We start from the raw sequence: 22067 nt of genomic DNA on the forward strand, positions 1-22067 counted from the left end.
AGTAGTCTATATGCATCTTTGTCTATATGTATCCAAAACATCAAGAACAGCCAGCAGATTCTCTGAGGGGTTCTTGGTGCTGGCTCAGTGCCTATTGTTTCACTAATGGGAACTTAAAAGCTGACCTTTGACCAGAAAGGCTTGGTAAGGAGGTGGTTTGGACAGGCAGAGGCAGTTCTTCCTACAGCTTGGGGGATGGTGGAGAAGTGGGAAGAATGGGAAGTTGTGAGCAGCAAGACTAAAAACAGAAGAGGAGTTTTTAAAAGGACTGGCAGAAAGTAGAATGTGGACAGAGAGGAAGTGTTGTCTAGGGAGGGAAAAGATGGACAGGCTGCTGGAGTGAGGACTCAGTGCCCCTTGCTACCAGGCTGACCAACCAGGATCACAGTGTTAGACATCAAGTGTTAGGAAGACATCAAATTATTCAACAATCTGGCTTTCCTTGGAGTTTATTTTGGAAGTAAGACATGGAATGGTGAAGTCAGAATCTCTGAAAATAAGAACTAAAATTAAACCAACCAACTAAATCCCAGTCTGTTAGTTTACATATACCACATCCCTCAAATTGATGGTCAGCAAAAGGCTACGCTTCTGACTGAAATGCTGGTGACGAGGGGTTTGAGGGGACAGACAGAATATCAAAGAGCCTAGGGCAGGCATTTTGCGCCCAGAGCTGGACAGTGGGCTGCAGCTTTCAGGACGGAGTGGCACAGGGATCTCCTGCGCCGAGAAAGAAACGCTTATGTGCTCACTCTCAACCAGAATCGCCTCAGATTCGAGACAATCATAACGTGCCAGCGGTGAGGGACAGGACCGCCCCGCTCCCCGCCGCAGCCTCCCCAGCTGCTCCGTGGTCCATGAGGAGCGGAGGGAAGCGCCTCGCTCACACACAGAGCCGCACAGGGTACACCACGATGACAGCTCACTTCCCAGCACGGCACAACCGCGCTCCGCCTCACTGCGCGTCCCGCCCCGCGCCTGCGCGGGAATGCGGGGCTTGTGCCCCACCCCACCGCCGGCGAAGAGCGAGGCGGGGTGGGCGCGCGTGCGTAGGTGCTGCTGTTGGTGCTGGGGCGGGGCTGAGGCGGGCTGGGCCGGGTTGGGGCGGGCGCCCGTGGCTCGTGCGCTTCCCTCCCGGCCCGCGCGTTTGGCGCTGCCGGGCCGCGAGCCTCTGCTCACCAGCACCGGCCCCAGGCAGCGGAGGAGAAGGAGCGTTCGGGGGCTGGCCGCTCCCGGGATGTCGCAGAGTGCCATGTCCGAGACCTACGGTAGGAACCGAGGGGCGGGGTGGGCTGGGGGGACCCTCCTCTTCCTCCTCCCCTCAGCGGCGAGCGGGCCAGGGCCGTCAGCTCCTGAGGAGCGGGGCGCTGAGCCCGATCTCGGGCGGATTTCTCTGCCGCGAGTGCTCTCTCCGTTTCTCCCTCCTTCTCTTTGATGCGCGGGCTGACACGGCAGTGAGCGTTCGGAATGGTCTTACACGGTGTGCAGGTGTTGACTCGAAATGTAGGCGAGGGAAGTCAACCGCTACTTGTTTCGTTGAGTTCAGGAGGAAAGTTACAGTGCATGTCCTCCGGGAGAAGCTTCGCGTTAGTTGGAGATTGTGTTATTTTCAGGGTCAGGTTAGGATTTCAGTCCTGCTGTCTGAGGTGTGCAAGCATTAAAAAGAGCTGATCATGAGTTAGGGCAAATGGATCAGTGAGTACGTTTTGACATCCCTGTGTTGGCATGGATGTCTAGCTGCTGTGGTAGAAAACATCCAGAGGAGTAAGTCGGAGTGCAGGCACTGATGCAGTATGTCAGTGCCTCACAAGGGAAGCATCAAAGTCCAGAGGAGGCCATGAAGATATTCAGAGGGCTAGAGCACCTCTCCTATGGAGACAAGTTGAGAGAGTTTGGCTTGTTCAGCCTGGAGAAGAGAAGGCTCTGGGGAGACCTTAGAGCAGCTGAAGGGAGCCTACAAGAAATCCAAAGAGGACTTTTTACAAGGGCATGGAGTGACAGGACAGGGTCAAATGGCTTTAAACTGACAGAGAGGAAATTTAGATATTAAGAAGAAGTTCTTTGCTGCGAGGGTGGTGAGGCATTGGCACAGATTGCCCAGAGAAGCTGTGGCTGCCCCATCCCTGACAGTGTTCAAGGCCAGGTTGAACAGGGCTTTGAGCAACCTGGTCTAGTGAAAGGTGTCCCTGCCTGGGGCAGAGGAGTTGGAACTAGATGATCCTTAAGGTTGGTCTAAGATAAGTGAGGGGTAGGAAAAATGTACAGAGCTGGTACTGCTGGCTAGGTGGAGGAGGTGGGAAACAGTGGGTAGTATTTCTTTCTCTTCTTTGTAACTTTGCTTGAAACACCTGTTTGCTTGAATCAATTTGGGTTTTTTCCCTTCTCCATAACATACAGTTCTGAAGTATTTTGCAGTATAAAAATGCTGTCATACATATTCAAAGTCCATGTGATTCGTTTGTCGTTCATATGTCAAACATATTCAAAGTCCATGTGACAGGTTGTTGGGGAGTAAGATCGCTTGAAAAGTGATAAACTTTCTCACTTGTTTGCTAGCTTTTTCTGTTGCAACATCTTGTCTTCAGGTTCCGTTCAGACTTTAGAGCTGGACTTGCATCCTCTTGCTTTTAGAGCAGAGTCTTGAAAATAAATAGTGGTTTGTACAAATCAAAATTGAACACAACTGCTGACTGTGAGGGAGCCTGGCATGGCCACCAGGAATTCTTACTAGTAGGCTAATTGGTCTGATTATTTCTGCTGCATATTTGCAATACTGTAGTCATCAGTAACATTAAGTCATCATCAACATTAAGATGTTTTGTCCCACCAGTCAGTGCTGTAGTGTACAGCAAACACACAGGACTAAGGGGCAAAATGAGGCAAGAGTGTGGGGCAGCTCTTGAAGTGTGAACACTGGGGTACTCAGACACTCCTTTTTTTCCATGCTTTTTTGAAAAATGTAAAACTTACATATAGAACACAGAGAGATGTGCTTTGTAGATACAGATTTGAGTTTGAACTAATTCTTCGTGCTCTCAACTCTTATGATCAAGACCTGGGATCACTTTGGCAGGTGGGTTGGTAGGCAAAAACACTGACAGCAGTGCTTCTCTTTTTGATCCTTAATAATAAGCAAGCCAAATAGATAGGTTGTAGCTTAAGTACATTTCAACATTTTTTGCTTCATTCCAGCGATACAAAATAGTGATTGTAAGCCCACTGTTGATGCTTTCTGATTGTTTTGGTGTCCTAGAAAACAAGCCCCTAAAATTGAAGGTTTGCATTTTGGGGTTATTCCTTTTGTTTGTTTAATTCTTGTTTGATATATTTCTCCTTTGAGTTTCAATGGTTGTTATATTCATATACAAGCTACAAAATACTTGAGGTTGTAAAGTTTTAGAGTAAATAGAAGAACAAACCCTATTTTATAACATAAAATTTAACAGTTGCTATACCACCTATGACCTTAACAGTAATCAGTATCTAATTTTGCGGTGCCCTGTCCACATACGTAGCATTCAAATTGACAGTTTGAAGTAAAGGGTGTGATGTGATAAAATCATGGCTCTTCTGTGCTGCATGAACTCCCTGGGCTTTAATGTGCTCCGAGTCCTAACAAAGAGTGGTTTGTTTCTGACCATCTGTTACAGGGACAGTTGAGAATGATAGAAGTATTAGGGCAGTTTCCCCCTCGTGACTGAGATCAGTGGTCACTGCCACCTCAGTGCTGGAATCCCTGTAGCGTCTGTCCCTATAGATGCTTATTCATGATTTGAGTTTTTCTTCTTATCACCTGGATTATGACCCATTCTAGTTATGTAACCTCAGTCTTTTTATCTATATGGATAGGCTCAAGAAAGTGATTGGTGGGGTATATTTGTTGTTGGGTGGTTGGTTTTTTTTTGGTTGTTTGGTTGGGTTTCTTTTTTTTGGGTTGCTTTAATGTAATTTTGTTGTCTGACTTTTACATGACCAGTTTTGTTGTGAGGTTGCAGCTTGTCCTCCCTTTGAAAGGCAGTATTTTAATTTTTTTTTTTTTTAATACATTTTTCTCAATGCATGAGAAACAAAGAGTCTTTCTTCTGGTCTGTCCTTTCCACCTATCTTACTTCATTATCCACCTCAGTTGATTTACTTGTGTTTCCCTGTTTGTTGGTTTGGTTTTTTTCCCTCCCTGAATTCTTTTCTTTCTTATGTCTGTCTTATTTGAAGCTTTCCTGTTCACCCACTTTTCCCACCTATTTTTGTCCCTTATTGTGATCTCTTCACTTTTTTCAAACCAAGTTCTGTAGCCTCTCACAGTCTTGGCACAAAATTCCTTGTTTGTAATCTGTATTTTCTGTCCCTTATATCTGTTTCAGCAGCTGGTATCTTCTGTTCTCAGCTTTCTGATCTGTTTATCCTTTACAAAGTGCCAAAATCAAAACCAAAGCAATCATAAATACAAGAAAACCATGAATTTTGAAACTGAGTTTAGAAAGAACATTATACTGCTGCTTTTGGGACAGGAGGGTCATTCTTTAAAAGTTTATCATGTAACATCGGGAAAAAATCTCTTATAGGAAAACTACTTTAACTCAAGTTTTCTGAGATGCAGTGGCCTCTCTGCAGATAGGTACCTTGTAACAACACGTGTGCTTTCTCCTGTTTCACAGTGCAAAATATATGAGTTTTGTTTTATGGTAAGTGTAGGCTGACCTAAAAATAGCTTACCCTTAATAGGTAAATGCAAAGCAACCTTTGGATTTTAAACAGTAGGAGGGCAGAAGAAAGGTTGTACTACCTTTGAGTAAACGTGATATGTAAGATTCCAATCAAATCTCTTTAGTCCATACTTCTGTGTGTTTTCTCCACCACTGTCTACTACTGTCAGTCTGGTCACACAAGTTCATCAGTCTGTCATTTTCAGAGAATGTATAGGCTTTCTGTCCATTTAAAAATATCCCTTTTTGATCTGGACAATTTGATTCATCCTTTTCTTCCCATTCCCACCTCACCTCCCCCTCCCGCCCTTGTCCCTTATCTGATGCTCCCTGCACTTACATCCTGGCCTTTGGTTTATTTCAAATCTGATTTTATTGATTAGAGAGCATAGCTCTTTTTGATTATAAGGAAACAGATCTTTCGTCTTTTGATTCATTATACAGATTAGAATAGAGAAGGCAGGTTTATCTGTGCTACCTGTTATCTTGGTAACACTGCTGGAGAAAGGAGTAAGTGGGGAGAACAGCTCTTTTCTCTCATTTAGAGGAAGCATATGCCAGTAGGAATGCTTCAGAGCAGTCTTTCCTTATGCAGACTTCTGCAAAATAGAAGATGTCTAACTAGTAGAAGACTTTTTCTTTACATGAATAAGAGTTTCCAAAAGGTCAGCATTAGTGAATATAAAGTCTACTCTTTATCAAAGAGTTTGAAGAAGACCAAACTGAGAGTGAGGATATAATTTGGTCTTTTTTCCCCCCTTCTTTATTATCAAGCATATAAGAAACAATTTAGTCCTCATCACATTTTAACGACTAAGCTGATGTTGCTCAGAAGCAGTTCAATTATTCCTTCTGCTGGAGTAAACTTCAGTTAAAGGAGGAGGCTAGATGTCTGGGGGTGGTTTCCACATCATCATATGCTGATAACTTGAGTCAAAGCCCGCAATTGTCTCCCTTCTTCTTTACCCTCAACTTCCTCTCCTGTCTCCCAGCCACCCCCCAAACCATGTAGTTTATGTAGTTTAGCTGCTGGTGCATCTTTGGGATGGAGCCTCAGTTTTACTCCTTTTCACCTATGATAGAAAATAAGTTTTGTTCCCTGCACCCCCTACCTAGTTTGGGATGAGGTGATGCATGTAGCTCACAGGGGAGAGTAAGCTGATTTTTTCATACTGCCTTATTTACTTAAACAGCCATGCTATGTTATCTTTCATCTCTTTATGCTTTCTGTAGCGTATGTCATGTAATCTTTTCCCTTTTGGCACAGAATTCAGGTTTTGTCCTAAATCCTTTTTGTGTAATGATGATCTTATTTACAGGCGAAGTACTTCAACTTTCTGACTTTTTCAGTAGCCAGCATGGTAGCAACCATTTGTAACATCTGAGTGATGTTGCTTTTCAGCTTTTCCATGAAGGAAGGACAACAAAATTCAAAAGAAAAACTTCTCTAGGGTGACAGGCTTGGCAGCTGAGTGGAATGCTGGAGCTCAGAGCTGCTTTGTCAGTCACAAAAAAGAAAAATAAAAAGGGCTGTAAAAATGAAGCGACTTAACTCCTCTGGGACAAGTGGGAAGAGAACACCAAAAAGCAAAATTAGAGCAATTAAGCAGTAATGGACACATTACCGTATGAGTTGCATTTGGGGAAATTGTGAAGAATGAATATATAAAAGTTTTTCCCAGTGTGAATATACAGTGATGTTAAAGTTGGGCTAAAAGAAGCTATCAGTCCTGTCTCATTCAGTTTCTGTTTCTCAACTGTTGTACATTTTGAGATACATCTGTACAGTTCAGAGAGAAGATATTTCGTGTCTTAAATCCAGCAATAAAAACAGTATAAAAATTTAACTGATGTGGTCCCTGCTATCGTACAGAAGGACATTATAAGAAAGAAATTCCAGAATAACAAAATGAAAGCTATTCTTCCTGTGCTTGCCTGATAGTACTTTAAGATGCTAGGCTGTGAGCTTAGAAACACATATGGGTATTTGTGACTTTTGGCATTGTCAAATCCATTTTCTTCCCTTCCTTGCAGTTGGTTAAATGTACAAAGTATTCTGAAGTATTTCCTGAAATGTATTATCTCGTGCTTGTGGATAAACTGTTAACATAAGTCTAAAAGCCTTTTGCTATGTTGAACAATTTACATAAAATTGGAGTTTAAACTGATAGAATACATTGCACTTGTGAATGTAACTTCAAAGTATCATTTAGTGTATGAGCCTACATGTGTTTGGAAGCATTGCTGCCTTCTCTGGTGCAGAAAGGTTTTGAGTTTTTGTTATAATATTTTGATATTTCCATTCTTTGGTAGGCTAAAACACATTTATCTTACTTTCATACTGCAAACAAGTGATTTGTACCTGCAGTTTCAGGTTTCACTGCTGTGTTGCCAGAGAAAAATGTTTTGGTTTTTGTTTTGTTTTTTTTTTTTTGTCTACTAAGTAATAGACAGATGTTGAATAGTTATCAAAGTGATTTATTTGTAGGAAAGATTCCCTTTTAAAGTTGCCTGGTACAATAGAATCTTGATAGGAATTCAGAGTCTGTTATATAGAATATGTTCTCAATTTAAAGAGATGAATATAAAATCCCGAAATACCACTCTTTGTTTCCGAGCAAAATATAAAGCACCCTAACATAAAACACCTCAGGAAAGTACAGTGCTGTTCTGAAGCTATTCCAGATCAGTCTCTGACAGTGACACCATTGTCTCAATTGCCCATTGGCCTGCAGCTTGTCTGCACAGAGCAGAGCAGTGTGCTAAATGTTCAGCACAACTCTGAGGGTTGCACAAGCATGGCTTCATCAACCACATTTAACCACTGCCTACAGTTACAGAGCAAATTAGTATAGGAGTAGAGTTTGGCTTTTATTCTTCTCCTGGTTTAGTTTGACATTAGTTTTTTCAGTACTGTCAATAATCTGAGACTTCCGGGGCAGGGGGGAAGAAGTTGGACTTGAAATTTGTAGTTGTTTTTAACAAGAAAAACTGCCAAACAGCTTTCACTAGATACAGAGGAGACCCAGCTTTAACTGGATTTCAGATTTGGTTTTCGGACAAACTGCGGAGACCAGAAGCAGGTTATTTTAATTGTGACTGTGTCTCACATTTTGAGGAACTCTGCAAGTGGTAAAACCAGTGAGATTACACACACCCACAGTAGTTTAAATATACAAAAAGGTACACAAGGCAGCTAACTAGTGATATTTGGTACATAAAAAGAGAAACTTGGCTTTCTTCCAGAGATGATTTTTTTTTTCTCTTAACCTAACACTTTGAGGCTATGTATCTACATTTCATATTAACAGTGAAGTTTGGTTAGAATGAAGTGTTTCTCAGCTTCAGCCTGTTTTGCAGTTGAGAATACGTGAACGGCCCTTCTTTAGAGGAGATAACACACAAAATTTTCACAACCTGAAGCAAAAACCTTCTTGTAACTTATTTTTTTTCATCCAGAAAGCATGAGCAGCTGGGTGGAGGCGTGAAGAGTGAGAGCAGTTTGGAACAGAATGTCTTAAGCATGTAAATGGTCATATCTGTGAGCAAGAAACAGCAGTCTCTTTCTGAGAAGGGTAGAATGCAGATTCTGTGCCAAGCATGTTACAACATTCGAAACAAGAAAAATCATGCAAAGGTAAAATGTAAAAGAAGCAAAGATCCTTAGTAAAACACTACCTCATTTTAAATATGAGTAAAATTTGAAAGACAGGTGAAGACAACGGATAGTGGACATTCCCAACAGTAGTAGCCCTCTGTTTTACCATTGACTTTTCACCAACGGAAATTTTCTTACCATGTGAGAAACTTGCTTGTTGCCTTTACCATTGCTAGGGAGCATATATGATGTACCATAAGAATTCCTGCATGAAATGGAATGAGCGTGTAGATTTGTGTACATATTAAATTCTATTTGTAAAACTAAAGACTCAAAACAAGATTCTGATAGAGTAACATGTCAGTGCTTTGACTTGCTTAGCATAGTCTTCATTCTGTTTTTTATTCTGCCATCCTCTGGGCCAATATCTGTGTAACCATTTGGCAGCTGTGAACACTGTTAATGAAATTAATGGTAAGTTTTTATCTTTGTTGATATTTCAAACTTACTCATTTTCATTGAATGCTTACCCACTATGTTTATAAGAGAAAATGTGCAATAAATTGTGAAGATGGCTGTAAAACAAGCTGCTGTTGGTAAACAAATAAGTAGTGAATCTTGCACCAACTGTTGCTTCTATATTAGGGGAAGCAATTATAAACTTTCTAATCACAGTTTATCAGTGTGTGTGTTTGAGAGTGCTAAGACAAGGAAGCTTTCTTCAGTCTGTAGCTAAACTGAAAGCAGATCTGGGGAGGTAGGATTAAAGCATTATATGTAACTGTTAAAACAATACCAGTGGACTATAAATCTCGAATTTATTAAGAAAAACCCCAAAACTATTTATTACTAATAAACACTGATGTAAATGGCTCAATAAATAGGTAAAATGCCAAAGTACCTGTATCTTAATTTACCATGTGGAGGAAATGGAAAAGCAGGCATCCCAGAGTAAAAATATTCCTTGTCTGTACATTTGTAGAAAAATACTGTAGTTATTCAGTTTTATGAGTACTAAGTGGTTAATATAGGGAAGTTCAGCTTATTGTGAATAAAATAAATTTTGAAAGTAAAAATCATACAGATTTTAAGATATGACATCTTTATATAGGGCATTTGTACTGACTATAGTTAATCTTTTATACGCCCTTAAAACAGATTGTGGAATACAAGCCAACCATATAACTGTAATTTGGCCTGTATTAACTGAACTCAAATTCAGCCGTTTCTGTCTCTTCTTGTCATTCTTTTATCTCGATGAACAAATGGCATTCTTAGCTCTTACTTTGTAATATCACTATTGAACACACTGGTTATTCTTAAGATTTAATGCTGTTTTGTTAATTTTGTCATCTATTCCCTTCTTTTTGGAATAACAGATAATAGAGAATAGCTAACTTGTGTACCTGGTCTTGTGACAAAAGTGTGTGTACTGAAATTCAGCAATTTCTTTTTTTTTTTTTTTTTTTGTCTTTCCATCTTCAGATTTCCTGTTTAAATTCTTGGTCATAGGAAATGCTGGAACTGGAAAATCCTGCTTACTACACCAATTTATTGAAAAGAAATGTAAGTATATGTGAACATGGTAAGAGTTCTCCATTGCTTTGTATCAGAGATGAAGGCTCTGCCTACATGAGTACCTATTCTTTGTATAGAAGTTCATGTAATTCTTTTAGTTGTATAGGTGAAGATTTTGACTGAGAATTATGTTCACAACTATGTTGTAATCTTTATTTGTCACTGCCTCTAATCAGAAGCCTGATACTGACTAGTATTTCCTCTTACTCTCTTACTTTCAATGTTGATGAAAATATAGACTTATTTTTTATGATAATTGTGTCTTGCAGCTATAAGCTTCCCTAGGTATATAGTGGAGACTTGGCTTTTCTAGAAAAAATGCTAAGCAGATGAAAGAGAAGTTGAATTGCTTGAGTAGATTTAGAGAGTCTGCAGTCTCTCTCTAAATAAATAGATACTCTGTGTTCTTTGTTAAGGGCTGTGTTTTATGATAAATACTGGTAAAGAGACTCCATTGTAAATGTTATTTAGATATGAATGGCTGATACAAAAGAATACTTCATATTGGGTAGTGCATTTAGCATCATGATTAAAGAAAAATAATATGCATTTTTAGAAACCTTTGTAAATCAAAGGTGACTGTTATCTTTTGCAACCAAATGGTAATTCACCCTATCTCTTGAGGAGTAACTCTAGGATAAGAATGTGTAATCACTAAGGAACATGGCATGATACTATGATTGATCTTGAACTGGGAATCTGTGAGAGCAACAGTGTACATACAGCAAGTATGTTAACTTCATGCTTTAAAGAAGTAGCTCTTACTTATTCATGGGAAGACTGTGTCCTTGTATGTTCTGCCATTCCATGAATTTTAATTTTAAATGGCACTGAAATATCAGAAAACACAGATGGGGGAAAAAGAAGCATACAAAAGTTATCTTGACATGTATTAATGTGACCTGGGAATGGTTTGATTAAGGCAGTCCTTTCTAGTAGTAATTTTGAATTGAATAAACTGTTCAAAATTGTAAGAGTGTTTCTGCATGGTGGCATTAGACTTCTAAATGGCACTGAATTTGGTGGCTTGGGAAGTAGTTTGTAATTGGAGCACTGAGGAGTTTTGATTGTACCTCAGTTGGATTATGTAAAACCTATTTATTTGCTCTAAATAAATCTGGCTTTCTTTTTCCTTTTTTTTTTTTTTTTTCTTTTTTTGTAGTCAAGGATGACTCAAATCATACCATAGGAGTGGAATTTGGTTCAAAGATCATAAATGTTGGTGGTAAATATGTAAAACTGCAGATATGGGATACAGCAGGACAAGAGAGATTCAGGTACCCATTTCAATCATTTTATTGTTTGTTAGTAAATTGTTGCTGTTGGTATTGTGTATTATTTATGCCTACTAATAAGTAGGCATAGTTTCTTGGTCAGTGGAATTGTTTTGTCTGCTTTCATATTATTTTCTAGGCCAGATCTTCCAACTTGGACATAGCGGCATAAATCCATTGATTTCTGTAAAGCAGTGCTGTCTTGCAGATCTGAGGTTCTGCCCTTTCTTTCCTTGGGTATTTTCTGTGATAGTTAACGTGTATGAACAGAATAGGTGGCTAAAAGCTTGTTCACCAGCCAAGCTCAGAATAGAACTGAGTGTGCTTAACTCTTGTGTTTAGAAGACCTTCTTCTGGTGGGAATGAGTAAATGCCATGAAGTTGTAAACTGTTTAAAATCTGCATGAGAATAAATACATAGTGTAATACTATTTTATTAGAAGGAAGAAAGTCAGTTGTCAAGTTCATGTGGCTAAATACGTTTCTAGCAAGACTGAAATCTTTTCATTGGTTTTTCTTTAACAAACTTATTTGTCAGCTGAGATCCACCAATGTACTTTCAGTGGTGTATTTTGAATGTCATACATCTGAGGAATAGGTCAAACTCAGTGAATATCTGATGTATTCCTCAGTACATTCACCATTGGATAGGACATCAATTTTTATATTTGGGGTATGGGTGGGAGGTTTCTTTGGCTGGGGGCGGGGAGGGTGGTGGTTATCAAATGTGAGCATGGTGATGGAAGTCTGAGTAATGGGCAGCAATCCAAGTTAATGTCCTCTATTAGACAAGTTCTCTAGAGACATCTGTGGCTGGATGAAGCTGGGCAGTGCTATATAGTCTCCATTATCAAGATATCTTTGGTGTGTTGGCCAGATATCCTGGGATTCTGAGAATCTTGGAGGCTCTGTACTTTCAAAAGCTTGTGCAAATTCTGCTCTTTCAAGTTGTCCTGCTTTCAGCTGGGCTAGAGTTAATTTTCTCCCCAGTAGCTGGTGCAGTGCTGTGTTTTGCTTTAGTCTGAGAACAATGCTGATAACACACCAATGTTTTAGTTGTTGCTAAGTAGCACTTACCCTGATCTAGGACAACTCAGTTTCCCATGGTCTGCCGGTGAGGAGGGGCACAATGATCAGGGACAGCTGAACCAAACCAGTTTAAAGCAGTCACAGGCTTGCAGGTTTTTTACCCCCCTCCCTGTTTCTTTTTTATAATGTATCTAACTGTTTTCTTTTTAAGGCTGGTCACACCTCTATGTACTTAGCAGGTTTTATTATTTCTTTGGCTACCTTTTGAAGGATGCTTTGTTTGCTTTCCTTGCCTTTTTCTCTTCAATTTAATGAGTCTTAAGTTGTTCAATTACAGCTACTTTACTCATTCTCTCCTCACTGCTGAGAGTTCAAATACAAGTTAATTACACTGGTTTTATGCCACATATAGTACCATCAGCTCCCAGTTCTGTATCAGGACGGTATGATAATGTGTAGCTTCAGCGGCACACAGGTCACAATGGACTTTGAGAATCTCTGTACAGCTATATTTAGTGAAAGTGCTTTGTCAAAAGTCTTGTTGTAAATAGTCTGCTGCTGCACAACTGATGTTTTCTAAAAAACATTTTATTTAAACTATGTAAATGAAAAATGTGTTTCATAATACAGATTGCATTATATTAACCCAGATTTGAAACAGTGAAGTCATTATGGAAATGTACATCTGTAATTCTGTTTCAGGTCTGTAACAAGGAGTTACTATAGAGGAGCTGCAGGTGCTTTGCTTGTCTATGATATAACCAGGTAAGAAAGGCAGCAACTGTTCTGCTTATAGACTACCAGATACTATTAATGCATAATGATTCCTCCCCAGCTATGTGGTCCTGTAACAGCAGGAAGAAAAGAAATATAAAAACTATCTCTGGTTTAGTGCATATTTAAGTTTTGGAACTTGCTTATATGAGATATTGTGAATGTCATAAATGTAAACAGCCTCAAAGGGTTAGACAAATAACTGGGAATTGGCCCATCAGTAGCTGGTCTGATCATGATGGACTACATGCGTACTACTCAGGAAGCCTTGCAAGAGAAACTAAGAGCAGGCTTTGACCACTTTTAACCAAGGTGTTACACCATTTATTAGTATTAGTAGCTGTTGGTGTAACAGATCATTCTCTGGAGAAGCTAGCTCTTCTTACACATTTCCTAACTGTAGTCCAAAATTCTGTTCACTTCTGCAGTTCTTGATATTTTAATAGAGGCAGCCAATAGAATACCTTACACAGTGACAATATTTTTCCTGGCCACTGTAGACTGATACTTGGCAGACAAGTTTTGTGTCCATTAATGATGATTCACTAGATCTGTTGTTTGGTTTGGGTTTTTTTTGTCCTATGAGTGGACTGTTCTCTTCTGAACAGTCTTTGAAATCTGTGGTACGTGCTTAAGGTGAGTTGGACTCATCTGTCAATCTTACTGCTTGAAAGCTTTATCTCTGACCACCACTACAATGACTAATGGTGTGTGCAGGGTAACTGGCTGGTATATTATTGGTCTTGTCACAGATGTGAAGGCTGAAACTAGGTTGGTGCTTAAAGTCATAGCTTTTTACATTAACTGGGTATTTAATAATTATATGTATTGATTTCTATATTGTGGTCGATTTAATTTTGCTTTTTAAAAACTAAGTTTTTAAATAGTTTCATGAAGGAACTTGTTACTCTTCCCAGTTCATAGCTGGCATATTGAGCTGTGTAGGTGACTTGCCTGACTAGCAGCAATTTGGTGTTTGCCACAAACACAGATTTGCCTTCCTGAATTTTAGTGAAATGTGAGTTCGGTAAATAGTGATCTGTTCACAACGAATGAGCATGTTCCAGTAAAGGGTGTTATTTTCTACATAGCCGTGAAACCTACAACGCCCTTACTAATTGGTTGACGGATGCAAGAATGTTAGCAAGTCAAAATATTGTGATAATACTGTGCGGAAACAAAAAGGATCTTGATGCAGATCGTGAAGTTACTTTTTTAGAAGCATCCCGGTTTGCACAAGAAAATGGTAAGTAGCATAAAATCTTTGTGTAGGATTCAAAGACACATAATATTAAAAATTATGCAATCTATAATATACAAAATATATATAATTATATATTATTAAAATTATGTATATATATGTACAGTTAGGTAGGACATTGCCTACTGTACCTCCTCAAATTTCTACAGAAATAGGGTTCTGTCAGTACATGAGGTATAGAGAGAAGAAAGTGCCTGCAATGAAAACCACATGTACTATTTAAGTCTCATTACCAGTGATTCTTCCTGTTGCAGCTTAAAGAATACCTTCTGTGTGGAGATACACTCCTTAGGGAATGTAATACAGCTTCAGGTATTACCTTGCCTCTATAGGGCTGAAGAGAAAAGAGTGCAATTTCCTAGTTTTCAGCACCTTACAAGTTGTATAGATCATAGACAAGTTTGGATAAGGGTGTATTGCAGTTGGAAGCAATGAGTTTTACTCATGGGAAACTGACTTCAGTGCATGGTATGGCTCTGGAGGACTGTTACCTGGTCTGTAGTATTCAGAATTTCCAGTCTGAGGACACATTTGTGTGGCAGCTAAAGCCAGTCTCAGCCTGAGCTGCTGTGCTGCAGTCCTGCCATCAGCAAAACCTAGATTGTCTATTATAAATCAATTACAAATAGTCTTTTCCATCAGCTGTGGCTACTGGCTGTCCTTTTGCATATTGCTTTTTATATTAATTGGAAACTATATGAAGTTGGTTTCATTCACTGTTTTGCAGGCATAGCCCAAGTTATCTTTGGATTCCAGCTTTCTAGAGTTACTGTATAAATTTCAGAGGAAGTTTTATGTGGTTTTTGCTGTCAAAAACTGATTTTTTCCAGACCATACTATTTGACAGTAGCTCTCCTTAAGAAATTTTTTATTGTTCCTAGCTTTTATGCGTTGAATTAGTATATCAGGTATATATTGTTATATCCAGACTTGTTTTGAGATTGTTTTTCTGACGTCAAATGCAGAGCTGATGTTCTTAGAAACAAGTGCGCTAACAGGAGAAAATGTTGAAGAGGCCTTTGTACAGTGTGCAAGAAAAATACTCAATAAAATTGAATCAGGTAAATTGAGATTTTTTTTTCTTTTTTCTTTTTTTTTTAATTGAAAACTAAAATCATCCATGGAAATGCCATCATTCAAAGTTCTCTAATAGAATTAATCCAAAGAGCCAACATTTTGTTGTGGTAAAATAACCCAGTTGTCTTATAGCTGCTTCTCATATGTTTTCATAGAAATGGAAGTCCAAGACTTGTATATCTAAGAGGGAGGAGGTGTGTAAATTATGGATGTTTTTACAGTGTTTACCTTAAGTCAGCTCTGGGTGTAGGCTGTGCATTCTGTGGATTGCAATGTCCCTACAAATATCAAGCCTGACATTAGACAGATTCAGCAATGCAGGACAAAAACCTAGGATCAGGGCAGACATAATTCTTAATTCTGCTTCTCATATGTAGCAGGAAATACAGCCAAGAGAATTTGAACAGTAATATTAAAGATTTCAGGAGTGTTTCCTAGCAACTGTGTTTCTCTGAAGTGACCTTCCTGCTTCTCCGTTGAAACCATTTTTATATTTGCAGATCAGAAATAGACCAGAAGCTTCTCAACACAAGTGGGCAGGTTTCTGTTGGAGACAGGCTTCTAAGTGTTAGGTGTCATTTCAGCTAATTTGCATTCCAGTTTTCCTCTCTTCTAGCTGTTTGATATCTTCAAAGTTTTAAGTATTAGCTACACTGAAAAGTTTGTCTCAGACTCTAATTACCTATTTTGAGTGCCAAACACAAATTTTTAGATTAAAAGAATATGGTCTTTTCATAGGAATTTTCTGATTACTGCATCAAATCGATGCCAAACAGCAAATTTCATCTTAAACACACAAAAACTCCAAACCAAAAAGCAAAGTATAGCTAGTTTCTCTTAATACTGTAGTTCCATGTCTGATTAAAGAGGCATTACCACAAGAGAAATAAGTCATCCTTTCTGTGAGCTGTTCCTGTTTTCTTTGTGCTAGTACAGAAGCACTGAACCGTGGAAAAATCGAGACTGGAATGAAGCTATAGAGGTCTCTAGTCCAGCCTGCTCTTTAAAGCACATTCAGGTTCAGATTGAGAGCTCTGTGTGTGTAGTTGCTGAATTTCAGAGGTTCCTGCTGGCCTGTTCCTCCAGCTCAACCAAGGTCTTTTCTGAATGGCAGCCCTATCCTCTTGCTGTCAAATTGTCCTGTCAACATGGTGTCATTTACTAACTTACAAAGGGATCACAAGTGTGCAGTGAACCTAAATAAGTCTTCAGAACTATTCAGAGGGATTTTTGTATTGAATTTTTATTTAAAGTAAGTATTTCTAATCTTGGTCAGTCCACCATACAGCTGTAAGAACATTTCTGAAGGCAAGCTATAGCGAAGGCAGAAATGGATACTAGAAGTAGGGAGGATTGAGATCTTTTCTCTGGGGGCAGTGCTTTATGGAAATCTACTGTCAGATTGATCCATTTCTGTTTGGCTTGGTATCTACAGTGCTACTTCCTTTGCATATTAGTCTCTGAAAGCAGGTGAGTTTTAATAGTGTTTGCAGAAAACATTTTGGACATTTCCTTTGTTATAAGCACTTAGTGCAAATACATTTCTTGTTGCAGCTTGACTCGGAGACAAATTGCTTTGTCATTATGATTAAGAACACATGGTTGAAATTACAGGAGAAAATGATGCAAGTTTGGGATTGCCTAAAAGTAAACAGAGTTGCAATAGATCTCTCCATAACTAGAGTAGAATATAATTAGATACTCTTTTCTAATGTTGTCAGTTAAATTGGAATGTATTATTTGCACATAATCCATCTTCTTGTGACCATTTTGTTTCTCATCAGGAGAACTGGATCCAGAAAGAATGGGCTCAGGTATTCAGTATGGAGATGCTGCCTTGAGACAGTTGAGATCACCACGTAGAGCACAAGCACAAAGTGCTCAAGAATGTGGGTGTTAAAGAAATGAAACACAAAATCCCAAATCCTTACTTTAGATACAGAAGGTAAGGTTACAAAAATTTCAAGGTGTTGGGTAAATTACCATACTTCGTAAACGTGCTGTATCGAGTGCTTGGCTTTTTCAGGGTTAGCCTGGAAAGTAACACAGAATCTAGTGAAATGATGCACAGTAAAATGGATTCTTTTGTTTATACTTCGATTTTTTTTTTCTTCTATCACCTGCCCACTACAGCAAGACGGGTGCTGAAGTATTATATATACTGAAGTATTTCTTATGTTTGCTTATTCTGAGTAGTGTTGTGGAATACATTTTAGAATTCTGCATTCCTGAAATGGTTACGTAATGCACTGAAGAGAAGGTGAATCATTTCTGTTGTATCATGGACAAATACTACTAGAAATAAGAATTTACAAAATGTATGGTGCATTATTGTTGTGGTTTAAGCCCAGCCATGCAGCTTAAATCCTGGGGGAATGGGGAGGAGAATCGAAAGAATGTAACTCACGGACTCAGATAAGAACAGTCCAGTAACTAAGGTATAACACAAAACCACTACTGCTACAACCAATAATAATAATGATAAGGGAAATAACAAGGAAAGAGAATACAACTACTCACCACACACCGACCAGTACCCAGCCCGACTGAGCAGTGATCTAACCCTTCTGGGTAACTGCCCCCAGTTTACATACTGGGCATGACATGCTGTGGTATGGAATACCTCTTTGGCTAATTTGGGTCAGGTGTCCTGTCTCTGCTTCCTCCTGGCTTCCCCTCCTCCCTGGCAGAGCATGAGACTCAGAAAGTCCTTGGTCAGAGTAAACATTCTGACCAGCAACTAAAAACATTGGTGTTATCAGTGCTGTTCCCAGGCTGAAAGTCAAAAACACAGCACTGCACCAGCTACTAAGAAGGAGTAAAATGACTGCTACTGCTGAACCCAGGACAATTATCTTGTCCAAAGCTATTATACAGTCTTTTCTCAAAATACGAAGTTTAAACTCAAGACTTGTTAAAGATTATACTGTATTTCAAACTCCCAGTAGCTTTTTCAGTCTTCCTACCTAGAAGCAGCCTGAATTCATTCTCATTCCTGTCTGCTGTGAGCAGAAATGTAAACAAGAGAGTATCAGTATTTTCTGCTTAAGCAGTGTTGTCATCTAAAGTAGCTCTTCTGGGGCTGTTGCAGCCTGTGGAATGGGTGTGCAGTTGTCTTCCACAGACATTCCTTCAGAGAAGGTGAGGAACAGCTTTTTCCCTTTAGCAGTAGTGGGGGAAGACATAAAAGTCACATAACCAACTCCTAAGAACAGCTTGGTAGTTAGTCTTTCTTATAAACAGTTGTCCTTAAGACACCTCTAAATATTCATGGATTTTACATAACTCTTTGCAGTATGCAAGTGGCTCTTAGGACAGTTCTTTCTCCCTGTGTAGTTAATTATTCTGACATAATCCTTATTTCTCTAATATGAGGACAGTGATATCAAATTAATCAAGTACTGCAGGCACAGATGCTGCATCTTTTTCACTGTATTCATTTTTTATCAGTTTGAGCAGTGCATACAGCAGAGGCTCTACAGAAGGTTAAACAAGGCAGCATGTGACTCTACATTCTCTTATTTGGTTCTGTGCTCTGGGAGATTATCTCCCAATTAAAGCTCAGAATTGTAAATAATGGATGGGAATCTTCAACTGCTTTCCTCCCTTAGTTTCCTCCCATAAAGTATCCTCTTTTGCCTGGGAGACTGCTGAAAAATGGCATTCGTTTAGTTGAGCTTTGGTATGGCTCTGCAGAAGTGAATAATTCTTTATCTTATTTTAGGAGCTGAGTTTTCAGATTAATCAGATGCAGGTAACTGATGGAGTTCCTGTGTATTTTACAGCTGTCCTTGCAAATGGTGTTTGGAGAAACAGCAGCTTGAAGGCTGTGTGGTTTTTAAAAACATCTTTCCACTATCTACAGACAGAGCAGACCACTGCTAACAGAACCGTGTTGTGTGGGGCAGGAATGTTCATGTGACAGACAAGTCTGTGAAGCAAACTTGCTAATTTGGTGGACAGTATTAAAACTCATACCTGTATGTAACCATTTTCATTATCTATTTTTGTTCTTTCACCTCTAGTTTAAAACATTGCTTATATACTGTAAATAATGTAACAGTAAATTTACAAAGCATGGTATACTTATGTATGCTGATAGAATGTTGCACTACAAGCAGTTTAATATTTTATTTTTTTATCATATAAACAGATTTAACCTAGGTAGGCTTTGTCATGTTTGTTTGTTTGCACAGTAGTTTATATTTATGACCTGAATTATAAAACCACTGGTAGTGTCAGTGAGGGGTTGTTGGTTTATTTTTTCCTACTCAGCTTGCCACATTTTAACAAGATGTTGACATGGCTGAGCCTCAGCATATGGTTAGGACCCATGATTACACGTACTATTATAGTTGGAAGTTGGAAAAGTCATTTTTGTTGATGTCCACGTATCCTATTTTATCACAGTTCTTAAGTAACTTCTGAAGTGCTTTTATCAAACTTCAAAAGTTTAGGAAAAAATACTTGTAAGTCTCTCAAATGGCTGTTGACTGACTTGGATCTTTTTTCTTGGTCCTGATGTTTTGTATAGCACTGGCATCACAAAGATGGAATGTATATGTGAAGAGAACTGTGCATCTTCTGTGTGTGTTGTGGTTCCAGGGTAGGGGAATGGGCTTACGGAGAATTATCACAGCAGGAGTTCTCCTAACCTCTGACAACAACAGAGCAATCCACTGTGGAAATATGATCTCTGTTGAATCATACCTGGCAATGTACAAACTGAACCAAAATAGGTGGTTCTAAAGTATCTTGAATGTATGACATTTAAAATACTAATTTCTTTTTCTTAAACATTCATAAAGTACAATTAAGAACTTAGATTTTTAAAATTAGACTTTAAAATTAGAAACTGTCTGTCTTGCTGGAGCTCTATCCTTGAACTTCATGTGAGTGCACTGTGTGAAATGCTGTCCACACTGCCCGCCAGGAGATTCCTGTGATGGAAGGTAAAAACCAAGCGTACCACTTACGTAGCCTTTTCTCCCTGTGGAACTTATCAAGGGGAATTTCAGCCTTGGTACTGAATTTTTTTTTTTTTTTTCCCCTGTGTTAAACCACACAATTCAGACTTTCTTTCCTGACCTTTTTTATTGTGGGGAAGAGGTGTGGGGAAGAGATTAGCAATCCTGTCCTCATTCCTCAGCTGGAGACAGAAGAGACTTGCAGAAGTCCAAGAGGGAGGGCTGAACCACAAGTATTGCATATCATTTTTACTGTGCTATGACAACTGATCAGGTAAGAGTCCTGTGGCTTTTATTTTGCCAGATGGAGAGTTGCAGAACTAAGCTAGTGTTTCTGGAGTTAGCTGAATTCAACCAAATCAGGAGGGCACTTGCAGTGACAGAAATCACTAGTGACATTTTTACTTTGTCTCATTGGAAGTGCAAGTTAACACAAAGTAATTATGATCAGAACCCAGTACTGAAATTATGGGGTCAGGCATGCTTTACTATTGTCTGTATATGAGTATCTTCTATTTAAAGGGTTACTTGTCAAATGTGCGTTTAAACCAGGAAACTGAAGTGTTGTTGTAATTCAGAGGGCAGTTAAAGCACAAGAGCTTGCTTTGTTCTTGTGCTACACAGAGGTATACGACCATCTTTTATGGGTTTAGTTTTGTGTTTAAAATTATTCCCTTTGTCCTGACATTTTTGGTTCAAGTGGCTGCTTATCTGAAAACTATACACCTTAGGTCATCTGTGTTAAAAGGAATTAAGTTTGCTTTGTATTTGAAAAGCCTACATTTAGGTTTTAAAAGGCTGTTGGGTCCAAAGACTTCTATATTATCTCTCTTTCTCCTATGTTATAGTTAGGATTAGATTTGTTATATAACTGGTAACAATTATTCGCAAGGAGTATTCTCTTCCTGGCAGGAGTGTAAAGTATTTTCTGAAGCAGCTGAAGTATGCATTTAAACAAACATCAAAGAATTCCAAAGAAACTTACCTGTCTTAATCCTCACTCAGTATGTTTTAGCTCCCAGTACTCAGAAGTGGAAGTAATTACCAAAAGCAAGTCATCTGAAGTGAGTGTTGGACATAATTGTCTCCTCCACCAGTCTGAATGGCAGATTGTTAATTGGGGTGTGTTGTATTTCTGCCAGAGTTCTGGAATGCTGGGAAAAGATGAGATATGGGGGAGTTTGTGTGTGTGTGTGTGTGTGTCCGTCCCCCGTCCCGCCTTACCACAATCTAATCAGGTCTCTTGGTACAGTGACAAAAGTGAAAGCTGAGTACTTGCTTATCAGCTGGGACACAGTACAAGTGAAGTTGACTGAAAGTCTCCCTCCTGTCACTGTTACAGTGGTTGAAGTGGTCTTGGCTGTTGATCAAAACTTCTTTCCATTATTACAGTAGCAGTTGAAAAGAGTGGGGGACTGTTACTTAATTCTGTTGCTTTTAAATAGAAATTATAGGGATTGGGCTGGGATTTTCTTATATTTCTTCCTGCCCTTTTCCCTTTACATAAAAAAAGAGCACAGTTTTATTCTTTCTGTAACCAACTGTCTTAAGCTGTCCCCTTCCTACTTGGAAGGCAAGAATAGTGTCATTATGAGTTTTGACATGTTTTTACCTTATATACGCATTAACCAGGTTAGTGTGCATGTTTTGTAGTAGCACAACTGTTTATGCTGCACCTGTCACTGACATTTTTGAAAAGAAATTTCCTAAAATGGCAATTCCTGAGGGAAATCCTGTTGGAAGTAATAGCTGTCACCAGTGCAAGCTATACTGCTTACTATTTCTCCTGGGAGGGGGTTTTAATTT

The 22067-nt window shown here is 39.1% G+C and overlaps 1 protein-coding gene across 1 annotated transcript; it reads left to right on the forward strand.

Moving 5' to 3' along the window:
• Nucleotides 1–1237: 1237 nt before the first annotated feature.
• On the forward strand, nt 1238–19202 carry RAB4A (RAB4A, member RAS oncogene family; the record flags this gene model as incomplete). Its single annotated transcript, XM_080616525.1, has 8 exons — nt 1238–1268; nt 9787–9867; nt 11042–11156; nt 12885–12947; nt 14048–14202; nt 15183–15278; nt 17079–17239; nt 19080–19202. The coding sequence occupies 7 exons, from the start codon at nt 1238–1240 to the stop codon at nt 17192–17194; spliced, it is 657 nt and encodes a 218-aa protein (XP_080472651.1). The 3' UTR covers nt 17195–17239; nt 19080–19202.
• Between the last annotated feature and the right edge of the window lie 2865 nt (nt 19203–22067).

The sequence above is a fragment of the Psittacula echo genome (assembly GCF_963264785.1).
Source record: "Psittacula echo genome assembly, chromosome: 4".
NCBI lineage: Eukaryota > Metazoa > Chordata > Aves > Psittaciformes > Psittacidae > Psittacula > Psittacula echo.